This window comes from Ornithodoros turicata, unplaced genomic scaffold (genome assembly GCF_037126465.1).
Source record: "Ornithodoros turicata isolate Travis unplaced genomic scaffold, ASM3712646v1 Chromosome17, whole genome shotgun sequence".
Classification (NCBI taxonomy): domain Eukaryota; kingdom Metazoa; phylum Arthropoda; class Arachnida; order Ixodida; family Argasidae; genus Ornithodoros; species Ornithodoros turicata.
The window spans coordinates 2,470,632-2,494,312 of record NW_026999326.1 but is presented as its reverse complement, the minus strand read 5'-3'; the positions used below and the strand labels follow the sequence as shown (position 1 = coordinate 2,494,312).

Here is a 23,681-nt window from a genome sequence, read left to right as displayed (position 1 = left end):
TAGATAGATAGATAGATAGATAGATAGATAGATAGATAGATAGATAGATAGATAGATAGATAGATAGATAGATAGATAGATAGATAGATAGATAGATAGATAGATAGATAGATAGATAGATAGATAGATAGATAGATAGATAGATAGATAGATAGATAGATAGATAGATAGATAGATAGATAGATAGATAGATAGATAGATAGATAGATAGATAGATAGATAGATAGATAGATAGATAGATAGATAGATAGATAGATAGATAGATAGATAGATAGATAGATAGATAGATAGATAGATAGATAGATAGATAGATAGATAGATTGAATGAATGAATGAATGAATGAATGAATGTGTACCCTAGTGGCCAGACAGGACATTTCCCAGTGGTTGTCTCCAGTGTGTTCTGTGTCTGCTGTAGGTTCCCTGCTTTGCTTGGTGTTGTTTCTACGCTTCCCTCTTTTGCCTGTCTCTGGTCATCATGGCTGATGCTTATTGATGCTGTTTCGGAATTTCTGTTTTTTGTTTTGAGACGGGTGGGCCACACCTGGAGGTAGTGCAATACCAGGGCAACCCTTGACAGTGCCGAGGCGAGCTTCAGACACACTGTCTCGGGCCAAAAATAAGATTAATATCGTGAGTCCAAATAGGGCTCGTATCAGATATTAAGCTGATAAGAACAGATACTACACTTTGATCTTAGCCAAAAGGCCGAGAAGCGATAAATATTACACGTCCATCTTACGCTCTGGTCACGGTCGCGGCACCTGCCTCCTCGGGTGTCACGTCGCCAAATTCAACATGATGTGGTGCGTGTAAGAAGCACTAGAATGATAGTCGGACTGCATGAAATGCGCATGTTAGCGGACGGAACTCGTGTTTCTTTCTCCCTTGTATCCGCCAAAAGACCGAGAAGAGATATACACTGCACGTCTCCCCCGTTTCGCTTCTGTCGCAGTCTCGCCTTCTACGTCCGCGCGTGGCACGTCGCCGGTTTGGGCATCGTGGTATATGGGTACGGAATACTAGGGTGTTAGTGCTAATGCATCACGGCCCGTGAGATAAAAATGATTGATTGGAAATTGCAAGAGAGAGAGAAAGAAAGAAAGAAAGAAAGAAGAGAGAGAAAGAAAGAAAGAAAGGAAGAAGGAAGGAAGGAAGGAAGGAAGGAAAGAAAGAAAGAAAGAAAGAAAGAAAGAAAGAAAGAAAGAAAGATAGATAGATAGATAGATAGATAGATAGATAGATAGATAGATAGATAGATAGATAGATAGATAGATAGATAGATAGATAGATAGATAGATAGATAGATAGATAGATAGATAGATAGATAGATAGATAGATAGATAGATAGATAGATAGATAGATAGATAGATAGATAGATAGATAGATAGATAGATAGATAGATAGATAGATAGATAGATAGATAGATAGATAGATAGATAGATAGATAGATAGATAGATAGATAGATAGATAGATAGATAGATAGATAGATAGATAGATAGATAGATAGATAGATAGATAGATAGATAGATAGATAGATAGATAGATAGATAGATAGATAGATAGATAGATAGATAGATAGATAGATAGATAGATAGATTGAATGAATGAATGAATGAATGAATGAATGTGTACCCTAGTGGCCAGACAGGACATTTCCCAGTGGTTGTCTCCAGTGTGTTCTGTGTCTGCTGTAGGTTCCCTGCTTTGCTTGGTGTTGTTTCTACGCTTCCCTCTTTTGCCTGTCTCTGGTCATCATGGCTGATGCTTATTGATGCTGTTTCGGAATTTCTGTTTTTTGTTTTGAGACGGGTGGGCCACACCTGGAGGTAGTGCAATACCAGGGCAACCCTTGACAGTGCCGAGGCGAGCTTCAGACACACTGTCTCGGGCCAAAAATAAGATTAATATCGTGAGTCCAAATAGGGCTCGTATCAGATATTAAGCTGATAAGAACAGATACTACACTTTGATCTTAGCCAAAAGGCCGAGAAGCGATAAATATTACACGTCCATCTTACGCTCTGGTCACGGTCGCGGCACCTGCCTCCTCGGGTGTCACGTCGCCAAATTCAACATGATGTGGTGCGTGTAAGAAGCACTAGAATGATAGTCGGACTGCATGAAATGCGCATGTTAGCGGACGGAACTCGTGTTTCTTTCTCCCTTGTATCCGCCAAAAGACCGAGAAGAGATATACACTGCACGTCTCCCCCGTTTCGCTTCTGTCGCAGTCTCGCCTTCTACGTCCGCGCGTGGCACGTCGCCGGTTTGGGCATCGTGGTATATGGGTACGGAATACTAGGGTGTTAGTGCTAATGCATCACGGCCCGTGAGATAAAAATGATTGATTGGAAATTGCAAGAGAGAGAGAAAGAAAGAAAGAAAGAAAGAAAGAGAGAAAGAAAGAAAGAAAGGAAGAAGGAAGGAAGGAAGGAAGGAAGGAAAGAAAGAAAGAAAGAAAGAAAGAAAGAAAGAAAGAAAGAAAGAAAGAAAGAAAGAAAGAAAGAAAGAAAGAAAGAAAGAAAGAAAGATAGATAGATAGATAGATAGATAGATAGATAGATAGATAGATAGATAGATAGATAGATAGATAGATAGATAGATAGATAGATAGATAGATAGATAGATAGATAGATAGATAGATAGATAGATAGATAGATAGATAGATAGATAGATAGATAGATAGATAGATAGATAGATAGATAGATAGATAGATAGATAGATAGATAGATAGATAGATAGATAGATAGATAGATAGATAGATAGATAGATAGATAGATAGATAGATAGATAGATAGATAGATAGATAGATAGATAGATAGATAGATAGATAGATAGATAGATAGATAGATAGATAGATAGATAGATAGATAGATAGATAGATAGATAGATTGAATGAATGAATGAATGAATGAATGTGTACCCTAGTGGCCAGACAGGACATTTCCCAGTGGTTGTCTCCAGTGTGTTCTGTGTCTGCTGTAGGTTCCCTGCTTTGCTTGGTGTTGTTTCTACGCTTCCCTCTTTTGCCTGTCTCTGGTCATCATGGCTGATGCTTATTGATGCTGTTTCGGAATTTCTGTTTTTTGTTTTGAGACGGGTGGGCCACACCTGGAGGTAGTGCAATACCAGGGCAACCCTTGACAGTGCCGAGGCGAGCTTCAGACACACTGTCTCGGGCCAAAAATAAGATTAATATCGTGAGTCCAAATAGGGCTCGTATCAGATATTAAGCTGATAAGAACAGATACTACACTTTGATCTTAGCCAAAAGGCCGAGAAGCGATAAATATTACACGTCCATCTTACGCTCTGGTCACGGTCGCGGCACCTGCCTCCTCGGGTGTCACGTCGCCAAATTCAACATGATGTGGTGCGTGTAAGAAGCACTAGAATGATAGTCGGACTGCATGAAATGCGCATGTTAGCGGACGGAACTCGTGTTTCTTTCTCCCTTGTATCCGCCAAAAGACCGAGAAGAGATATACACTGCACGTCTCCCCCGTTTCGCTCCTGTCGCAGTCTCGCCTTCTACGTCCGCGCGTGGCACGTCGCCGGTTTGGGCATCGTGGTATATGGGTACGGAATACTAGGGTGTTAGTGCTAATGCATCACGGCCCGTGAGATAAAAATGATTGATTGGAAATTGCAAGAGAGAGAGAAAGAAAGAAAGAAAGAAAGAAGAGAGAGAAAGAAAGAAAGAAAGGAAGAAGGAAGGAAGGAAGGAAGGAAGGAAAGAAAGAAAGAAAGAAAGAAAGAAAGAAAGAAAGAAAGAAAGAAAGAAGGAAAGAAAGAAAGAAAGAAAGAAAGAAAGGAAGAAAGATAGATAGATAGATAGATAGATAGATAGATAGATAGATAGATAGATAGATAGATAGATAGATAGATAGATAGATAGATAGATAGATAGATAGATAGATAGATAGATAGATAGATAGATAGATAGATAGATAGATAGATAGATAGATAGATAGATAGATAGATAGATAGATAGATAGATAGATAGATAGATAGATAGATAGATAGATTGAATGAATGAATGAATGAATGAATGAATGTGTACCCTAGTGGCCAGACAGGACATTTCCCAGTGGTTGTCTCCAGTGTGTTCTGTGTCTGCTGTAGGTTCCCTGCTTTGCTTGGTGTTGTTTCTACGCTTCCCTCTTTTGCCTGTCTCTGGTCATCATGGCTGATGCTTATTGATGCTGTTTCGGAATTTCTGTTTTTTGTTTTGAGACGGGTGGGCCACACCTGGAGGTAGTGCAATACCAGGGCAACCCTTGACAGTGCCGAGGCGAGCTTCAGACACACTGTCTCGGGCCAAAAATAAGATTAATATCGTGAGTCCAAATAGGGCTCGTATCAGATATTAAGCTGATAAGAACAGATACTACACTTTGATCTTAGCCAAAAGGCCGAGAAGCGATAAATATTACACGTCCATCTTACGCTCTGGTCACGGTCGCGGCACCTGCCTCCTCGGGTGTCACGTCGCCAAATTCAACATGATGTGGTGCGTGTAAGAAGCACTAGAATGATAGTCGGACTGCATGAAATGCGCATGTTAGCGGACGGAACTCGTGTTTCTTTCTCCCTTGTATCCGCCAAAAGACCGAGAAGAGATATACACTGCACGTCTCCCCCGTTTCGCTCTGTCGCAGTCTCGCCTTCTACGTCCGCGCGTGGCACGTCGCCGGTTTGGGCATCGTGGTATATGGGTACGGAATACTAGGGTGTTAGTGCTAATGCATCACGGCCCGTGAGATAAAAATGATTGATTGGAAATTGCAAGAGAGAGAGAAAGAAAGAAAGAAAGAAAGAAGAGAGAGAAAGAAAGAAAGAAAGGAAGAAGGAAGGAAGGAAGGAAGGAAGGAAGGAAAGAAAGAAAGAAAGAAAGAAAGAAAGAAAGAAAGAAAGAAAGAAAGAAGGAAAGAAAGAAAGAAAGAAAGAAAGAAAGAAAGAAAGAAGATAGATAGATAGATAGATAGATAGATAGATAGATAGATAGATAGATAGATAGATAGATAGATAGATAGATAGATAGATAGATAGATAGATAGATAGATAGATAGATAGATAGATAGATAGATAGATAGATAGATAGATAGATAGATAGATAGATAGATAGATAGATAGATAGATAGATAGATAGATAGATAGATAGATAGATAGATAGATAGATAGATAGATTGAATGAATGAATGAATGAATGAATGAATGTGTACCCTAGTGGCCAGACAGGACATTTCCCAGTGGTTGTCTCCAGTGTGTTCTGTGTCTGCTGTAGGTTCCCTGCTTTGCTTGGTGTTGTTTCTACGCTTCCCTCTTTTGCCTGTCTCTGGTCATCATGGCTGATGCTTATTGATGCTGTTTCGGAATTTCTGTTTTTTGTTTTGAGACGGGTGGGCCACACCTGGAGGTAGTGCAATACCAGGGCAACCCTTGACAGTGCCGAGGCGAGCTTCAGACACACTGTCTCGGGCCAAAAATAAGATTAATATCGTGAGTCCAAATAGGGCTCGTATCAGATATTAAGCTGATAAGAACAGACTGCTTTTATTAATGCTAGAAACATGATTTACAAATATTTAAAAGAGTCACATATGATTTACAGGAAATAATCGAGGTCAGTGAGAGCTAATGTCAAGAAACTATGTGGGCGACTGTCCAGTCAGGTGAAATGCATAAATGTCCCTGGATGCAGAGATGACGTCACTTGTGGCCATCTTCTTCATCTTCTTTAGGTACTGCTTAGAGCACAGGCGTCGGAGACAGCGGTCGTTAGCTGGGTCCCAGCTTCCCAGGGCCCCAATGATGACGGCGTCGACGTGCACTCTGTTGAATCGTCGTAGGAGGTGGTCTTTGACTGGCTGGTACTTGGTGATTTTGGCTTCTCTTGCCTTGGTGAGTGCTTCCTGCCTGTTTTCGAAGGGGATGGTAACATCAATGATGAGCGCTTCCTCGCCGCGGGCCAGGATGATGTCGGGTCGCCGTCGTGTTTCACCAACTGGTTGGTTCTCACTTATCAAAGTGAAGCGTTCTCGTGCGGCTTTCTTGACCCTCTCGACGATTCTGTTGTGCCTGTCGGTGTAGCGGGTGCTCATTCTCATGCAGTGGCCAAGAACATGCGGCAGGGTTTCCGAATCATGGCCGCAGCGCCTACAGCGCTTGTCCTGGTGGCTCCAAGGCTTGGCTCCATTGAGCGGGACGAGGTTGAGCCGGGCTCTGTGGACAAAACGCCAGTCGGCGAATCGTGTGTAGTCGCCACTGATCATGAAGTGCGAACTTGCCGGGTCCAGTGCGACGGCCTCCATGGCCTTTCCTTGGTTGGGGAGACTTTGCAGATGGGTGTCCTTAACGTGTGAAAGTAGGCTCCGGAAACACGCCATCAGTCTGGTCCGTTGCTTGTTTGTGATGGTCGTGGCCTCCCGGGACACCGTTGGTCCTGAGTCCTCCTCTATTTCCCACGTCACCTTCAACCGTGTGGACGCCTTCCTTGCTTCCGTCCATACATTCCGAAGGGGATTGCACGCTCTGCGGAAGTCGCCTTCGTTGTTGCCATTGAGAAATTCTTCGATGTCAGCGTGGCTAGCCTCGTGTCCCAGTCGTCTGGTCACAGTTGTGTGTAGTTCGTCGAAGGCGAGCTTCGCTACTTCGGTATCCGGTGACGTCAACAGCTTGAAGGCATTGTCGATACGACAAACGTCGCTAAGCTCTGCTGCTAGAGGTATGCCACAAGCTTCAGCCTTTCTGCTTCCGTGCAGGTAGTCTGTTGACGCCGACTGCGGGAGGTAGAGCGTCCTCTTCAGTAGTGGTCGCAAATGGTGGTCGAGCTTCTCCCAGTCCGTCTTCCCCAGAGATCCGCACCGCATCGCGAAATTGAGCGCTGGGAAGACGAATGTACGGATAGCATCGAGTCGTTGCCAGGGGGCAAGTGGAGATGTCATGATCCTGGTGGCATTTTCCATCATCTGAAGAAGGTCTTTATCGTCGTGCAGTATGTTGTATCCGGTCGGTCGTCCGAGGTACTTAATACTGTCAAACTCCTTCAGGGATTCTATCGCCTCGCCATTGACGGTGAATGATGTTTCGCGGAGGCCCACTGGTTGTCGCCCGGAGAGGTGGATGCTGCGGCACTTGTTTGCGTTCATTTTAAGTCCGAGTGCCTGTGCCATGGAGGTGACTGTGTTGATCCGCCTTTGCAGTGTGGCCGGGTCTTCTGCCATTGGGGCCAGGTCGTCCGCGTAGGCGAGGATGTTGTGCTGTACGTCGTTTGCCTGGACCTGCCTTATAATGACGTCCATGACAAGATTGAAAAGGAGGCCGCTGAGGGGGCATCCTTGGCGAATTCCAGCTTGCACGGAGATCGGCTCGGTGGAGCCTTCTCCTGACATGACGGTGGTGGTGTTCCCTTCATATAGGTCACGGACTATATCGGTGAAGACGCTTCCTGCTCCGCTGTGCTGGACCGCATCGATGATGGCCTTGTGAGGGACGGACCCGAATGCATTGCTGACATCGAGTAGGGCGACGCACAGGTCTTTCTTGCTGGTGCGGGCGGCATCAAGTCGGGTTTGGAGCACGTAGTTATGTTCAAACACGCCGTCATACGGCAGAAAGCCCTTTTGGCAGCGGCTCAGGACTCCTTCATCCATAATCCATTTCTTGAGACGATTGGCCAGGCATCCCGTGTACAGCTTGTTACTGGTCCTCATGAGGGTGATGGGTCGCCAGTTGCTGAGGTCGTTTTCGTCTCCCTTCTTGTGGATTAATATCGTTCGGGTCTCTTTCCATGTGGCTGGTGTTCTGCGGTACTTGAGGCAGACGTTGAACACGGAAGCCAGGAAAATACACCTTGGGTCTGCCTTCAGCCAGTGTTGATAGGTCAGTCTGTCGCTCCCGGGGGCAGTGTTCTCGCATTTACGAGCCTTTGCTAGTACCTCTTCCGGCGTGAAGGGGTGCATAGAAATTGTGTTGTCAGCGGTCGGGCGTGCTTGCAGAGCAGCAGTGTCGATGTCGTGGTCTCCGCTGCGCCAGAGCTGCGTGAAGTATGATGCAGCGTCGTTCGTATCTACTGGACATCGCTTGCCTGGACCGTTCATGATAAGCCGTATTGCTTGACGACGATTTCTGCGGTACAATCGCTGGATGGCCCGCGGGTCGTCCGGATTGATGGTGCGGCGAAGGGTGGCGAGGTTTTTAGACGGGAGTCCTGCTGCTGCTGCCACCTGGTCCACTGCCTTTTCCAGCAAAGTTTCAAAGTGGTTCCAGCCGTCGCTGGATATGTCTGCAGAGTAGATGGCGCGGACTTCTTGCGTAAGATCATTAAGGGCACTATTCGGTTCGTCCTGGCATTGTTCCCGTATGCGTGAGGAGAGTGGCCGTTCTCCTGCCAGTGGGTGATCCACGCCGTCATCGCGGTTACTAGGTGGCTCCTCTAAGGGTGTCTCGATTTCCCTGAGTGTCTGTGAGGAGTGCTCATCTACATCTCCACTTGCTGTGGCATTGATCGTTTCGTCCACTTCACTGGCCTCGCTGGTGGTGCCTGATTGGCCTGGGACGGCTGCGGGAGCTTGCTCGCTGACGGATTCGTCTTCTTGCAGGGGCGGTTCTTGCTGGTCACAGCGTAGCGCGGATCTTCTCGCGTCACGAGCTTGTTCTCGCTTGTGCCAGATCGTGTGGTTGTGGAGTCCCTTTCTTGTGGGGAATGACTCACCGCAGAGCTCGCAATGATGGTTGTATGCTCGCCGCAGGGGGAGAGAATCACGTGACGGGGCGCCGCTGCACTGATGCGATGTTGGTCTAGAGTTCAGCAGGTCCCCACAGTAGCTACAGTGGTATCTGGTGGACGAGATTCGTATCTGGTGGGCTCGTTCAAGGTGCCTGGTAAGGGAGCCCCTTTGCGACGTCCAGCTTGCTGAGCGGTAGGAGATGGCACAGTCCTCCTCGCAGCAGACGAAGTGGTCTGGTATCGGGAAGAAAATTGTAAGTGTGGTTCCTTCTCTGGCTGGCTGGAGGTTTCCATATTCGGGTGGTGAGAGGGCTGTAGCTTCCGGAGGCGATCGACTCTGCGTGCTCGCAGAAGGCGACGGCGGTGACCCGAGATTCGTTCCCTCTGTAGGGGGGAGGGAGACCGATTCCTCCCTGCAGTGTAAGGGGCTGCAGGGCAGCGGGAGGTAGAGGGGCCCGTGGGGTTCGTGTTCGCCGGGGTAGTCATCTTGCAGAGGTGGGTCCGGTCTCTGAGCGTTTGGTAGGCTGCCATCTGCAAGGCTGGGTGTCTCCAGGCCAGGTGTCATGACGCCGGAAGGGTATGTCGTCACGTTAAGGGAGAGCAGTCCGTTTGCCTAGCGAACGGCCCTGCACACGCATCGGCGGTAGGGGCAATGCCACAATGTGGCTAGCCCAGGGTCAGGCTGCCTCGGGAGGGGGCAATGATCCAAGCCCAGAAGAGGGCCCCCCTTCGGCTGGTGTTCAGCGCCCTGAAAAGGGCGGTAGGCACAGGGCGCCTACTTAACACCGCCTGGGAGAGTGGCTGCTTTGGAACGAGGGGCTATAAACCAAGCCCGCGAGCGGGCCTCGTCCTTGGCTTGGCACCCTAATCGTCCTGAAAAGGACGGTACACGACAAGGCGTACTCGGTGCCACCACACTCAGGCCTATGGCGATCAAAGGAGAGTACTACACTTTGATCTTAGCCAAAAGGCCGAGAAGCGATAAGAACAGATGTTTATTATACATGTTAACGGCATTTTTCGAGGCAATGACAGTATGCTAGATCATTATGTACAGTAAGTCTTATGGTACTACACTTTGATCTTAGCCAAAAGGCCGAGAAGCGATAAATATTACACGTCCATCTTACGCTCTGGTCACGGTCGCGGCACCTGCCTCCTCGGGTGTCACGTCGCCAAATTCAACATGATGTGGTGCGTGTAAGAAGCACTAGAATGATAGTCGGACTGCATGAAATGCGCATGTTAGCGGACGGAACTCGTGTTTCTTTCTCCCTTGTATCCGCCAAAAGACCGAGAAGAGATATACACTGCACGTCTCCCCCGTTTCGCTCCTGTCGCAGTCTCGCCTTCTACGTCCGCGCGTGGCACGTCGCCGGTTTGGGCATCGTGGTATATGGGTACGGAATACTAGGGTGTTAGTGCTAATGCATCACGGCCCGTGAGATAAAAATGATTGATTGGAAATTGCAAGAGAGAGAGAAAGAAAGAAAGAAAGAAAGAGAGAGAGAAAGAAAGAAAGAAAGGAAGAAGGAAGGAAGGAAGGAAGGAAGGAAGGAAGGAAGGAAGGAAGGAAAGAAAGAAAGAAAGAAAGAAAGAAAGAAAGAAAGAAAGAAAGAAAGAAAGAAGGAAAGAAAGAAAGAAAGAAAGAAAGAAAGAAAGAAAGAAAGAAAGGAAGATAGATAGATAGATAGATAGATAGATAGATAGATAGATAGATAGATAGATAGATAGATAGATAGATAGATAGATAGATAGATAGATAGAAAGATAGATAGATAGATAGATAGATAGATAGATAGATAGATAGATAGATAGATAGATAGATAGATAGATAGATAGATAGATAGATAGATAGATAGATAGATAGATAGATAGATAGATAGATAGATAGATAGATAGATAGATAGATAGATAGATAGATAGATAGATAGATAGATAGATAGATAGATAGATAGATAGATAGATAGATAGATAGATAGATAGATAGATAGATAGATAGATAGATAGATAGATAGATAGATAGATAGATAGATAGATAGATAGATAGATAGATAGATAGATAGATAGATAGATAGATAGATAGATAGATAGATAGATAGATAGATAGATAGATAGATTGAATGAATGAATGAATGAATGAATGAATGAATGTGTACCCTAGTGGCCAGACAGGACATTTCCCAGTGGTTGTCTCCAGTGTGTTCTGTGTCTGCTGTAGGTTCCCTGCTTTGCTTGGTGTTGTTTCTACGCTTCCCTCTTTTGCCTGTCTCTGGTCATCATGGCTGATGCTTATTGATGCTGTTTCGGAATTTCTGTTTTTTGTTTTGAGACGGGTGGGCCACACCTGGAGGTAGTGCAATACCAGGGCAACCCTTGACAGTGCCGAGGCGAGCTTCAGACACACTGTCTCGGGCCAAAAATAAGATTAATATCGTGAGTCCAAATAGGGCTCGTATCAGATATTAAGCTGATAAGAACAGAATTGGTTTTATTAGTGAGTTTGAAACATTATTTACAATTATATACATTATTTTACAATTATTTACAATAGTATACACCTATTTACATGATTATTTACAATAGTATACACGTATTTACATGATTATTTACACTGTTTGTTTTTACGGTATTCACAATATTTGTGTGTTGCAGTTCCAGTCACAACTGTGTCGATGGTAGTATTTTCAGGGGTACCTCGCTGTTGTCTGGTCCAAATGTACTCCTTACACACCAGTAATGTGCGTGCTATAAATGTCCCTTGTAGAGGAGATCACCTCACTTACGCAGAGTTTTTTCATTAGTTTGAGGTATTCTCTTGAGCAGAGGCGTTTGAGTCCGCGGTCGTTGGCTGGATCCCAGCTACCAAGGCTGCCGATGACCACTGCCTCGATATGCACTCGGTGATATCTCCTTTGCAGGCTCTCCTTCACAGGTAGGTACTTTTCTTCTTTGTTTCGTCGAGCCGCTTGCAGAGCCTCCGGGCGGTTGTCGAATACTATGGTCACGTCGTAGACTATTGCTTCCTCTCCTCTTGACACAACCAGGTCTGGCCGAAGTCCGGTGTTACCCACAACCTGATTTTCACTGATCACGTTGTACTTGTTCTGTGATGCCCGTTTCACTCGCTCAACTATACTGTTGTGACGCTTGGTATACGCAGCCGAATACCGCATACAATGATTGGCGACGTGGGGTAGGGTCTCGGGCTGTGTGCCGCACCGTCTGCATCGTTTGTCACCCTGTGTCCAGGGCCGGGCTCCGTTGAGGGGGAGGAGGTTGAGGCGGGCCCGATGAATGAAGCGCCAGTCGGCGAATCTTGTGAACTGTCCAGAGCGCATGAAGTGGGAGCTTGACTTGTCAAGAGCGACACATTCCAAGACCTTGCCCTGGTTGGCGAGGGAAGTAAGCCGCCTATCCCGTTCTTCTTGTAGTTGATGCCGTAGTGTGCTGATCACCTTGGTGCGTCTTCTGGGTGGGATGGTTGCTTCATTCCTTTGCAGTTCCGGGCCGTCCGCGCTGAAGGTCCACATCACATCAAGACGGGATGAGGCTTTCCGGGCTTCAGTCCACACTGTTTTGAGTCCGCTGGACGGGCTTCGGAAGTCATTTTCATTGTCCCCAGAGAGGTAACGTCCGAGAAGATCCGGCGTGACGGGCTCCATGGTACGTAGTCGCTTACTGACTGTGGTTTCAACTGCTTTCCCAGCTAGTGAGCGGGTGGCTGGATCCCTTGACGTTAGTAGTTTAAAAGCTGTGTCAACTCGTGCAGCATCACTCAGTTCTGCTGCAATAGGGATGCCACAAGCCCCTTTATGTGTACTCCCATATATGTAGTCGGTGGCCGCAGAGTTTGGGAGGTAGAGGGTCCGCCGAATAAGGGGTCGGAGGGATTCGTCAAGCCGCTTCCATTCACTTTTGGTGTGGGATCCCATCCGCATAGCGAAGTTCAGGCCAGGGTATAGGAACGTTTTCAACGCGTCCAGTCTTTGCCATGGTGCAAGTGCTGAGCCGAGTATCTTCTGGCCAAGTTCCACAGCATCCTCCACCGTGGATTTCTCCGAGAGGGGATTGAAGCCTACAGGTCTCCCTAGGTATGTGAATGCTTCGAATTCCGCTATAGGTCGTATTGGTGTGTCCGCGATGAAGAACTGTGTTGCACGGAGTCCCACTGGCTGTTTCCCCGACATGTGCATCGTGCGGCACTTGGAAGGGTTAAGTGTTAGTCCAATTCCTGTGGCAAGCTGATTTATCAGATCCAGTTGTTGCTGAAGCTCTCAGGGGTGCTTGCCATTGGGGTGATGTCGTCTGCATACGCCAGTATGCGGTGCTTGTCGTCGGTTCCTTGGATCTGCCGCACCAGGGGGTCGATTACCAAGTTGAATAACAGCCCACTTAGTGGGCAACCTTGGCGAATTCCAGCATCAACTGGTATCAGCGGTGTCATTCCCTCGCTGCACATCACTGTTGCCTGGTTCTCCTTGTATAGGTCCTCAAGGATTTCGCAGAATGTCGGGCCAACTCCTGACGCTTCGGCGGCTTGGATCAGGCTTCGATGCGGAACAGATCCGAATGCGTTAGCGAAGTCCAGAAAGCCGAGGCACAGTTCTTCTCGTGTTGTTCTGGCGAGGTCAAGTCGTTCTTGTAACACAAAGTTGTGCTCAAGTACGCCATCGTAGGGAAGAAACCCCTTCTGACATGGTGATAAGACATCGTTATCCAGTAACCAGGCTTGCAAGCGTGTGGCCAGGCACCCAGTGTACAGCTTTCCTATAGTCCGACCGAGTGATATGGGCCTCCAATTCGAGAGATTTTGGCGGTCACCTTTCTTGTGTATCAGGATAGTGCGGGTTGTCTTCCAGCTCGTGGGAATCCTGCGGTGTTTGATGCAGAGGTTGAAGATGGCAGCTAAGAAACGGCAGTCGGGGTCCGCGCAGCGCCAGTGCTTGTATGTGAGACGGTCGTCGCCTGGTGCCGTGTTCTCGCATTTTTTCAGGCGTCTATTGACTTCCTCCGGGGTAAACCGGCTCAGACCTATTTCCACATCGGCTCTGGGTCTTCGAATTTCCGCATTCTCATTAGGTTCTTTTGGGCTCCACGCGTCCTGGAAGAACCGTGTTATGTCTGCCATCCCGACCTCACAGAGGGAAGGAGGGCCGTCGGTGATGAGTCGTACTGCTTGTCGTCGATTTCTCCTGTAGAGGGCTTGGATTTCTTTTGGATTGCTGGCATTCACCTGGCGACGCACACCCTCCCTGGCTGGTGGCAGCCTCACGAGTTCAGACACTGTGTTAGTCGCGCCCTCAAGTGCTTCCTCTATCTGTCTCCATGTTGCATTGTCCACCGGTAGCTGCTCCAGGCTGCGCAGTGCTGCTAGGTGTGAAGACAAGGCATAGGTGTCGCCATTTCGTAGTAGAGGTTCTTGTTCTACGGCAGACGCTCGGAGGATGCTTCCGCCCGAGATACTGGTCTCCTCTTCGCACAGACTGTCTGGTTGGCTTGGTTCGTGTTCTACAGTTGGTGTAGGAGCCAGTTCTCCTCCTAGGTCACCGGTCTCTGCTTCGCAGACATCCTCTGAGTGGCGGAGAGGGCTTTGCTGTCTACAGCGTAGGGTGTCATTCCATCCTCCCGAGATGGGTTCAGGGGCTGATATCAGTGGCGAGGAGACTTGCGCATTCGATGGTGCCATTCTTGTTGCTGTTGCCGCAGGCGTGCCACTGATTTCGCAGTCCAAAGGCGTGCTGCTAATTTCGCTGTCCAAAGATCCTAGGGGGTCATCAGGATGGGCCAGGGCTGCTCTGCAGGCTTCGTTGCGTTCTTCTGTCGCAGTTTCCCGGGCAGACTCTAGGTTATTCCAGGTTCGTTTGATGCAGCGGAGTAGGACAGCTCGGCATTCAGTGGTTCCGAAGGCGAAGGCGGCCAGTCGCGGCAGGATGGTGCTACAAATTCGGTGGCGGGGACAGTATCGCGTGACACATCGGCACGGTCGCCCTCGGTGGTCGTGTTTAGTGGGCTGGGTGTGGTCGAATCGGCTCTGTACAGAGGTGTGATGCCACTTGTTGATGAATCAGACGGCTCGTGCGGAGGGCGCTGGAGTGTGCGTATCCGTGCGCGCTCTGTACTTCTCCTGTGCCACATTAGGTGATTCTGTAGCCCTTTTTTAGAAGGGAAGGTCTCGGGGCAGTTGTTGCATTTGAACGCGAACAATGCGCGTTCTCTGGCACTTGGGTCTTGCTGAGCCGTGCACTGGCTCTTGTGTTGGGTTGGACGGGAGCCAAGCACTAAGCCACACCTCCAGCAGCGGTGCTTTACCGTGCGGATACGGACGCTATGTTCAGCTTCCAGGTGGCGTTTCAGTGATGCACTTTGCGATGTCCATGATGCGGCCTTGAAGCGTCTTGTGCATTCCGCTTCTGTACAGATGAAGTAGTCCGGGACTGGGAAGGAGATGGTGAGTGTAGTCTCTTCCCTCTCTGGCTGTGGGGCTTCTCTGCCTGGTCCTGGGGATGCTCCATGCTGTGTCTCAGGTTCCGGTGACTCTTCGCAGCGACTGTCTCCCATGGTTAGTGGTGCAGAGGTGGACAGGGTTTCAAGGACATGTGTCCTCATAGAGGACGTAGAAGCCGGCTCTTCCTCACAGTGTATGGGGCTACGAGGCTGCGGGTGTAAGGGGCCGCAGGGGTCCTGGCCTGGGTGCAGTGGGATGGAGACTCCGGTCTCGTGGTCCTGGGACAGGGTTTCAAGGAACGGTGCCCTCATAGAGGGCATAGCGGCCGGCCCTTCCTCGTAGTGTAAGGGGCTACGAGGCTGCGGCTGTAAGGGGCCGCAGGGGTCCTGCCCTAGGTGCAGTGGGGTGGGGCCTCCGGTGTCGTGGTCCTGGGAGCTCCCGTGGTGGGATGGGCACGCCCCCGCTTCCTCCTGGACGATGGCAGGGCAGCCGAGCGGCACCCTGTTGGCAGGTTGCATTGGGAAGACCACTTGGGCTCTCCCTCTGCAGGTACTCAACGCCCTCAAAAGGGCGGTAGGTAGCACGCTACCTACTTAGCACCACCTGTCTGGCAGTATCATCTCGAGGGGGCAATAAAACCAAACTGCCAAAGCAGCCCTCGGAAGACAAGCCTGTAGCGAGACGTGGGTGCTCTGGACAGGGGGCGATAAACCAAACCCGTATTAGGGCCTTGTCCTCGGCGTGACACGCTAGTCGTCCTTAAAAGGACGGTGCACAGCAGAAGGTGCACTCGTTGTCAACCACGCTCAGGCCTCCGGCTTTGATCTTAGCTTACACTTTGATCTTAGCCAAAAGGCCGAGAAGCGATTGAGAAGCACTTTGATCTTAGCCAAAAGGCCGAGAAGCGATAAATATTACACGTCCATCTTACGCTCTGGTCACGGTCGCGGCACCTGCCTCCTCGGGTGTCACGTCGCCAAATTCAACATGATGTGGTGCGTGTAAGAAGCACTAGAATGATAGTCGGACTGCATGAAATGCGCATGTTAGCGGACGGAACTCGTGTTTCTTTCTCCCTTGTATCCGCCAAAAGACCGAGAAGAGATATACACTGCACGTCTCCCCCGTTTCGCTCCTGTCGCAGTCTCGCCTTCTACGTCCGCGCGTGGCACGTCGCCGGTTTGGGCATCGTGGTATATGGGTACGGAATACTAGGGTGTTAGTGCTAATGCATCACGGCCCGTGAGATAAAAATGATTGATTGGAAATTGCAAGAGAGAGAGAAAGAAAGAAAGAAAGAAAGAGAGAGAGAAAGAAATAAAGAAAGGAAGAAGGAAGGAAGGAAGGAAGGAAGGAAGGAAGGAAGGAAAGAAAGAAAGAAAGAAAGAAAGAAAGAAAGAAAGAAAGAAAGAAAGAAGGAAAGAAAGAAAGAAAGAAAGAAAGGAAGAAAGATAGATAGATAGATAGATAGATAGATAGATAGATAGATAGATAGATAGATAGATAGATAGATAGATAGATAGATAGATAGATAGATAGATACATAGATAGATAGATAGATAGATAGATAGATAGATAGATAGATAGATAGATAGATAGATAGATAGATAGATAGATAGATAGATAGATAGATAGATAGATAGATAGATAGATAGATAGATAGATAGATAGATAGATAGATAGATAGATAGATAGATAGATAGATAGATAGATAGATAGATTGAATGAATGAATGAATGAATGAATGAATGAATGTGTACCCTAGTGGCCAGACAGGACATTTCCCAGTGGTTGTCTCCAGTGTGTTCTGTGTCTGCTGTAGGTTCCCTGCTTTGCTTGGTGTTGTTTCTACGCTTCCCTCTTTTGCCTGTCTCTGGTCATCATGGCTGATGCTTATTGATGCTGTTTCGGAATTTCTGTTTTTTGTTTTGAGACGGGTGGGCCACACCTGGAGGTAGTGCAATACCAGGGCAACCCTTGACAGTGCCGAGGCGAGCTTCAGACACACTGTCTCGGGCCAAAAATAAGATTAATATCGTGAGTCCAAATAGGGCTCGTATCAGATATTAAGCTGATAAGAACAGAAATTTATTCAGGATGTTATTTTCGTTATACAAGACAATGGGGATATGTACAGTGGTCGCATGAGAGAATGTACAAGAGATTCATATTAGTCAAAAGGATAGAAGAAACTGGCAGTGTTAGGTATCCCGTTTCAGGAGCTGGAAACGTGCGCGGCATAAATGTCCCGTGTGGCGGAGATTACCGAGCTCACACAAAGTTTCTTCATTTTCTTCAGATACCTCCGAGAGCAGAGGCGGTGCAGGAAGCGGTCATTTTCAGGGTCCCAGCAGCCGAGTGCACCAACCACAATAGGTTCAATGGTGACACGTTGGTACCTTCGTTGTAGGTGTTCCTTTACTGGCTGGTACTTGTTGACTTTGCTTGTGCGGGCTTGCTGGAAGGCTGTGGCACGGTTCTCGAATGGGCAGGTGACGTCGACGATGACAGCTTCTTCTCCACGGGCAAGGATGAGGTCTGGGCGAAGCTGCGTGTCACCAACAGGGCGGTTTTCTGATATAACGGTGTATTTTGCTGCAGCCGCTGTTTTCACTCGCTCAACGATGTCGTTGTGCCGCTTCGTCATTGCCTGGCTTTGCCTCATGCAGTGGCACACGACATGGGGTAATGTTTCGTTGGAGTAGCCACATCTGCGGCATCTTTTGTCGCCATGTCGCCAGGTCCTTGCGCCGTTCAACGGATGGAGATTGAGGCGGGCTCGATGGATGAATCTCCAGTCGGCGAAGCGTGTGTACAGGCCTTTGCTGATGAAGTGGGTGCTGCTAGGGTCGAGTCTTGCGCAGTCCATTGCTTTGCCCTGGTTGGCCAGGTCACAGAGTTCCTGTGAGCGTTCTTTGTCCAGTTGGTCACGCAGGGTGCGCATGATTCTCGTTCTCCAGCGTTCCGTCATGGTCTTGTCCTTCCTCGAGATGCTGAGCCCACCTTCCTCAATGGTCCATGTTACTCCGAGGCGACGGGATGCCTTCCTAGCCTCAGTCCATACGTTGCCGAGCTCGTTGGTGGATATTCTGAAGGGCCCCTCGGTGTCCCCAGCCAGGAAGGACTCCACGTCGGATGCGGAGCAGGTGGCACGCAGGCGCTTGCTGACAGTGTGGAAGAGGTTCTCCTTGGCAATATGGGCAACAACTGGATCGCGCGACGTCAGGAGTTTGAAGGCGCCGTCTATCCGAGCTACATCACTGGTCTCAGCTGCTAGTGGGATTCCGCAGCCTCCCATTCCAGATTTACTGTAGATGTACTCGTTGGCTGCATTGCTCGGGATGTAGAGGGTCCTCTTGATAAGCGGCCGTAGCTCCTGGTCAAGTCTCATCCAGTCGGTTTTTCCTAAGGAACCACAGCGCATGGAGAAGTTCAGGGACGGGTAGACGAAAGTCTTTAGTGCATCTAGGCGTTGCCATGGTGCTAACATTGATGTCAGGATCTTCTTTCCAGTGCTGATGGCTGCCTCGATTGTTGTTTCGTCCTTTAGCACATTGAAGCCTACAGGACGTCCAAGGTAGTTGAAGGACTCGAACTCCTTTAAGATGGTGATTGGGGTGTCCCGGACGTGGAATTCCGTCTCCCGGATCCCGACAGGTCTATGGCCAGAAACATGGAGAGATTTGCACTTGCTAGGGTTGAGGGTCAGGCATAATGAAGATGCTAGTGCTGCGATTCTGTCGATTTGTTGCTGCAGTAGAGTGGGGTTGTCCGCTAGTGGTGTGATGTCATCAGCATAGGCGAGGACAGCGTGCTTTGTGCTGTCGCCTTGGATGTCTCGAAGGATGGGGTCAACTGTCATGTTGAAAAGCAGGCCACTCAGGGGACAGCCCTGCCTGATTCCTCTTCGCATGGGAATGGGGTGAGTAGACTCCCCATTGGTGAGGACACGGCTTGTGTTGTTGTTGTAAAGGTCGGTTACGATATCCTTGAAGTCAGATCCACAGCCAGCTGCTCCTACTGCTTCGATGATGGCTGTGTGAGGGACTGAACCAAAAGCGTTTGAGAAGTCCAAGAATGCTGCACACAGTTCCTTGTTGTTGGCCCTTGCGTCATTGATGTAGTGCTGCAGGACGTAGTTGTGTTCGTACACACCATCGTGGGGCAAGAATCCTTTCTGGGTCGGGCTCAGCACGCTGTTCTGCATTATCCATGACTGGAGCCTCGACGCTAGGCAGCCGGTGTAGAGCTTGTTCAGGGTTCTTGCTATGGAAATTGGCCGCCAGTTGGATATGTCGGCGGGGTCCCCCTTCTTGAATATTAGGACAGTATTAGAGGTTCTCCACGAGTCCGGGATACGCTTGTATTTTAGGCAAATGTTGAAGGTAGATGCCATGAAGATGCCATCAGGGTCAACGTCCAGCCAGTGCCTATAGGTTAGACGGTCATCGCCAGGTGCAGTGTTCTCAGCTTTTGTGGCTTTTCTTCTGACTTCCTGTGGTGTGAACCAGCCGAGGTCTACCTCAGTTGTGGCGCCGGGGCGGTCGTGGAAGATATTTGTGCTGCACACCTCCGGCTGCCACAACGTGGTGAAGTGCTCTTCTACATGCTCACATGCTACATGCTCACATGCTCACATGCTCTACATGCTCTTTAGAAAAAATCTTCCCGGAAACAACACCGCAAGCGATGTTGCCCCGACGACCGTTTTACGGTCGCCCGCTACACTTTGATCTTAGCCAAAAGGCCGAGAAGCGATAAATATTACACGTCCATCTTACGCTCTGGTCACGGTCGCGGCACCTGCCTCCTCGGGTGTCACGTCGCCAAATTCAACATGATGTGGTGCGTGTAAGAAGCACTAGAATGATAGTCGGACTGCATGAAATGCGCATGTTAGCGGACGGAACTCGTGTTTCTTTCTCCCTTGTATCCGCCAAAAGACCGAGAAGAGATATACACTGCACGTCTCCCCCGTTTCGCTTCTGTCGCAGTCTCGCCTTCTACGTCCGCGCGTGGCACGTCGCCGGTTTGGGCATCGTGGTATATGGGTACGGAATACTAGGGTGTTAGTGCTAATGCATCACGGCCCGTGAGATAAAAATGATTGATTGGAAATTGCAAGAGAGAGAGAAAGAAAGAAAGAAAGAAAGAGAGAGAGAAAGAAAGAAAGAAAGGAAGAAGGAAGGAAGGAAGGAAGGAAGGAAGGAAGGAAGGAAGGAAGGAAAGAAAGAAAGAAAGAAAGAAAGAAAGAAAGAAAGAAAGAAAGAAAGAAAGAAAGAAAGAAAGAAAGAAAGAAAGAAAGAAAGAAAGAAAGAAAGAAAGAAAGAAAGAAAGAAAGATAGATAGATAGATAGATAGATAGATAGATAGATAGATAGATAGATAGATAGATAGATAGATAGATAGATAGATAGATAGATAGATAGATAGATAGATAGATAGATAGATAGATAGATAGATAGATAGATAGATAGATAGATAGATAGATAGATAGATAGATAGATAGATAGATAGATAGATAGATAGATAGATAGATAGATAGATAGATAGATAGATAGATAGATAGATAGATAGATAGATAGATAGATAGATAGATAGATAGATAGATAGATAGATAGATAGATAGATAGATAGATAGATAGATAGATAGATAGATAGATAGATAGATAGATAGATAGATAGATAGATAGATAGATAGATAGATAGATAGATAGATAGATAGATAGATAGATAGATAGATAGATAGATAGATAGATAGATAGATAGATAGATAGATAGATAGATAGATAGATAGATAGATAGATAGATAGATAGATAGATAGATAGATAGATAGATAGATAGATAGATTGAATGAATGAATGAATGAATGAATGAATGAATGTGTACCCTAGTGGCCAGACAGGACATTTCCCAGTGGTTGTCTCCAGTGTGTTCTGTGTCTGCTGTAGGTTCCCTGCTTTGCTTGGTGTTGTTTCTACGCTTCCCTCTTTTGCCTGTCTCTCGTCATCATGGCTGATGCTTATTGATGCTGTTTCGGAATTTCTGTTTTTTGTTTTGAGACGGGTGGGCCACACCTGGAGGTAGTGCAATACCAGGGCAACCCTTGACAGTGCCGAGGCGAGCTTCAGACACACTGTCTCGGGCCAAAAATAAGATTAATATCGTGAGTCCAAATAGGGCTCGTATCAGATATTAAGCTGATAAGAACAGATTGCTTTTATTAATGCTAGAAACATGATTTACAAATATTTAAAAGAGTCACATATGATTTACAGGAAATAATCGAGGTCAGTGAGAGCTAATGTCAAAAAACTATGTGGGCGACTGTCCAGTCAGGTGAAATGCATAAATGTCCCTGGATGCAGAGATGACGTCACTTGTGGCCATCTTCTTCATCTTCTTTAGGTACTGCTTAGAGCACAGGCGTCGGAGACAGCGGTCGTTAGCTGGGTCCCAGCTTCCCAGGGCCCCAATGATGACGGCGTCGACGTGCACTCTGTTGAATCGTCGTAGGAGGTGGTCTTTGACTGGCTGGTACTTGGTGATTTTGGCTTCTCTTGCCTTGGTGAGTGCTTCCTGCCTGTTTTCGAAGGGGATGGTAACGTCAATGATGAGCGCTTCCTCGCCGCGGGCCAGGATGATGTCGGGTCGCAGTCGTGTTTCACCAACTGGTTGGTTCTCACTTATCAAAGTGAAGCGTTCTCGTGCGGCTTTCTTGACCCTCTCGACGATTCTGTTGTGCCTGTCGGTGTAGCGGGTGCTCATTCTCATGCAGTGGCCAAGAACATGCGGCAGGGTTTCCGAATCATGGCCGCAGCGCCTACAGCGCTTGTCCTGGTGGCTCCAAGGCTTGGCTCCATTGAGCGGGACGAGGTTGAGCCGGGCTCTGTGGACGAAACGCCAGTCGGCGAATCGTGTGTAGTCGCCACTGATCATGAAGTGCGAGCTTGCCGGGTCCAATGCGACGGCCTCCATGGCCTTTCCTTGGTTGGGGAGACTTTGCAGATGGGTGTCCTTAACGTGTGAAAGTAGGCTCCGGAAACACGCCATCAGTCTGGTCCGTTGCTTGTTTGTGATGGTCGTCGCCTCCCGAGACACCGTTGGTCCTGAGTCCTCCTCTATCTCCCACATCACCTTCAACCGTGTGGACGCCTTCCTTGCTTCCGTCCATACATTCCGAAGGGGATTGCACGCTCTGCGGAAGTCGCCTTCGTTGTTGCCATTGAGAAATTCTTCGATGTCAGGGTGGCTAGCCTCGTGTCCCAGTCGTCTGGTCACAGTTGTGTGTAGTTCGTCGAAGGCGAGCTTCGCTACTTCGGCATCCGGTGACGTCAACAGCTTGAAGGCATTGTCGATACGACAAACGTCGCTAAGCTCTGCTGCTAGAGGTATGCCACAAGCTCCAGCCTTTCTGCTTCCGTGCAGGTAGTCTGTTGACGCCGACTGCGGGAGGTAGAGCGTCCTCTTCAGTAGTGGTCGCAAATGGTGATCGAGCTTCTCCCAGTCCGTCTTCCCCAGAGATCCGCACCGCATCGCGAAATTGAGCGCTGGGAAGACGAATGTACGGATGGCATCGAGTCGTTGCCAGGGGGCAAGTGGGGATGTCATGATCCTGGTGGCATTTTCCATCATCTGATGAAGGTCTTTATCGTCGTGCAGTATGTTGTATCCGGTCGGCCGTCCGAGGTACTTAATGCTGTCAAACTCCTTCAGGGATTCTATCGCCTCGCCGTTGACGGTGAATGTTGTTTCGCGGAGGCCCACTGGTTGTCGCCCGGAGAGGTGGATGCTGCGGCACTTGTTTGCGTTCATTTTAAGTCCGAGTGCCTGTGCCATGGAGATGACTGTGTTGATCCGCCTCTGCAGTGTGGCCGGGTCTTCTGCCATTGGGGCCAGGTCGTCCGCGTAGGCGAGGATGTTGTGCTGCACGTCGTTTGCCTGGACCTGCCTTATAATGACATCCATGACAAGATTGAAAAGGAGGCCGCTGAGGGGGCATCCCTGGCGAATTCCGGCTTGCACGGAAATCGGCTCGGTGGAGCCTTCTCCTGTCATGACGGTGGTGGTGTTCCCTTCATATAGGTCACGGACTATATCGGTGAAGACGCTTCCTGCTCCGCTGTGCTGGACTGCATCGATGATGGCCTTGTGAGGGACGGACCCGAATGCATTGCTGACATCGAGTAGGGCGACGCAGAGGTCTTTCCTGCTGGTGCGGGCAGCATCAAGTCGGGTTTGGAGCACGTAGTTATGTTCGAACACGCCGTCATAGGGCAGGAAACCTTTTTGGCAGCGACTCAGGACTCCTTCATCCATAATCCATTTCTTGAGACGATTGGCCAGACATCCCGTGTACAGCTTGTTACTGGTCCTCATGAGGGTGATGGGTCGCCAGTTGCTGAGGTCATTTTCGTCTCCCTTCTTGTGGATTAATATCGTTCGTGTCTCTTTCCATGTGGCTGGTGTTCTGCGGTACTTGAGACAGACGTTGAAC

The 23,681-nt window shown here is 48.4% G+C and overlaps 2 protein-coding genes, 6 non-coding genes and 2 pseudogenes across 8 annotated transcripts; all 10 read right to left on the bottom strand.

Moving 5' to 3' along the window:
- Positions 1-528: 528 nt before the first annotated feature.
- LOC135372885 (U2 spliceosomal RNA) lies at positions 529-720 on the bottom strand. The gene has a single exon (XR_010416155.1). It is a non-coding gene; the product is annotated as a U2 spliceosomal RNA (small nuclear RNA).
- Positions 721-1,808: 1,088 nt separating this feature from the next.
- On the bottom strand, positions 1,809-2,000 carry LOC135372873 (U2 spliceosomal RNA). Its single transcript, XR_010416146.1, has one exon. It is a non-coding gene; the product is annotated as a U2 spliceosomal RNA (small nuclear RNA).
- Positions 2,001-3,099: 1,099 nt separating this feature from the next.
- On the bottom strand, positions 3,100-3,291 carry LOC135372862 (U2 spliceosomal RNA). Its single transcript, XR_010416140.1, has one exon. It is a non-coding gene; the product is annotated as a U2 spliceosomal RNA (small nuclear RNA).
- A 948-nt stretch (positions 3,292-4,239) lies between these two features.
- LOC135372987 (U2 spliceosomal RNA) lies at positions 4,240-4,431 on the bottom strand. The gene has a single exon (XR_010416200.1). It is a non-coding gene; the product is annotated as a U2 spliceosomal RNA (small nuclear RNA).
- Positions 4,432-5,401: 970 nt separating this feature from the next.
- Positions 5,402-5,582, bottom strand: LOC135372861 (U2 spliceosomal RNA; annotated as a pseudogene).
- A 5,484-nt stretch (positions 5,583-11,066) lies between these two features.
- LOC135372989 (U2 spliceosomal RNA) lies at positions 11,067-11,250 on the bottom strand. The gene has a single exon (XR_010416202.1). It is a non-coding gene; the product is annotated as a U2 spliceosomal RNA (small nuclear RNA).
- Positions 11,251-11,461: 211 nt separating this feature from the next.
- On the bottom strand, positions 11,462-12,931 carry LOC135372756 (uncharacterized). Its single transcript, XM_064606228.1, has one exon. The coding sequence runs from the start codon at positions 12,929-12,931 to the stop codon at positions 11,462-11,464; it is 1,470 nt and encodes a 489-aa protein (XP_064462298.1).
- Positions 12,932-17,115: 4,184 nt separating this feature from the next.
- Positions 17,116-17,305, bottom strand: LOC135372991 (U2 spliceosomal RNA). Its single transcript, XR_010416204.1, has one exon. It is a non-coding gene; the product is annotated as a U2 spliceosomal RNA (small nuclear RNA).
- A 93-nt stretch (positions 17,306-17,398) lies between these two features.
- On the bottom strand, positions 17,399-19,579 carry LOC135372755 (uncharacterized). Its single transcript, XM_064606227.1, has one exon. It carries the CDS (start codon positions 19,577-19,579, stop codon positions 17,399-17,401), a length of 2,181 nt encoding a protein of 726 aa, XP_064462297.1.
- A 1,666-nt stretch (positions 19,580-21,245) lies between these two features.
- Positions 21,246-21,426, bottom strand: LOC135372973 (U2 spliceosomal RNA; annotated as a pseudogene).
- Between the last annotated feature and the right edge of the window lie 2,255 nt (positions 21,427-23,681).

Excerpts from the sequence above, each read along its gene's own strand:
- LOC135372756 (XM_064606228.1), bottom strand. The coding sequence starts at position 12,931 with ATGCACATGTCGGGGAAACAGCCAGTGGGACTCCGTGCAACACAGTTC.
- LOC135372755 (XM_064606227.1), bottom strand. The coding sequence starts at position 19,579 with ATGGCATCTACCTTCAACATTTGCCTAAAATACAAGCGTATCCCGGAC.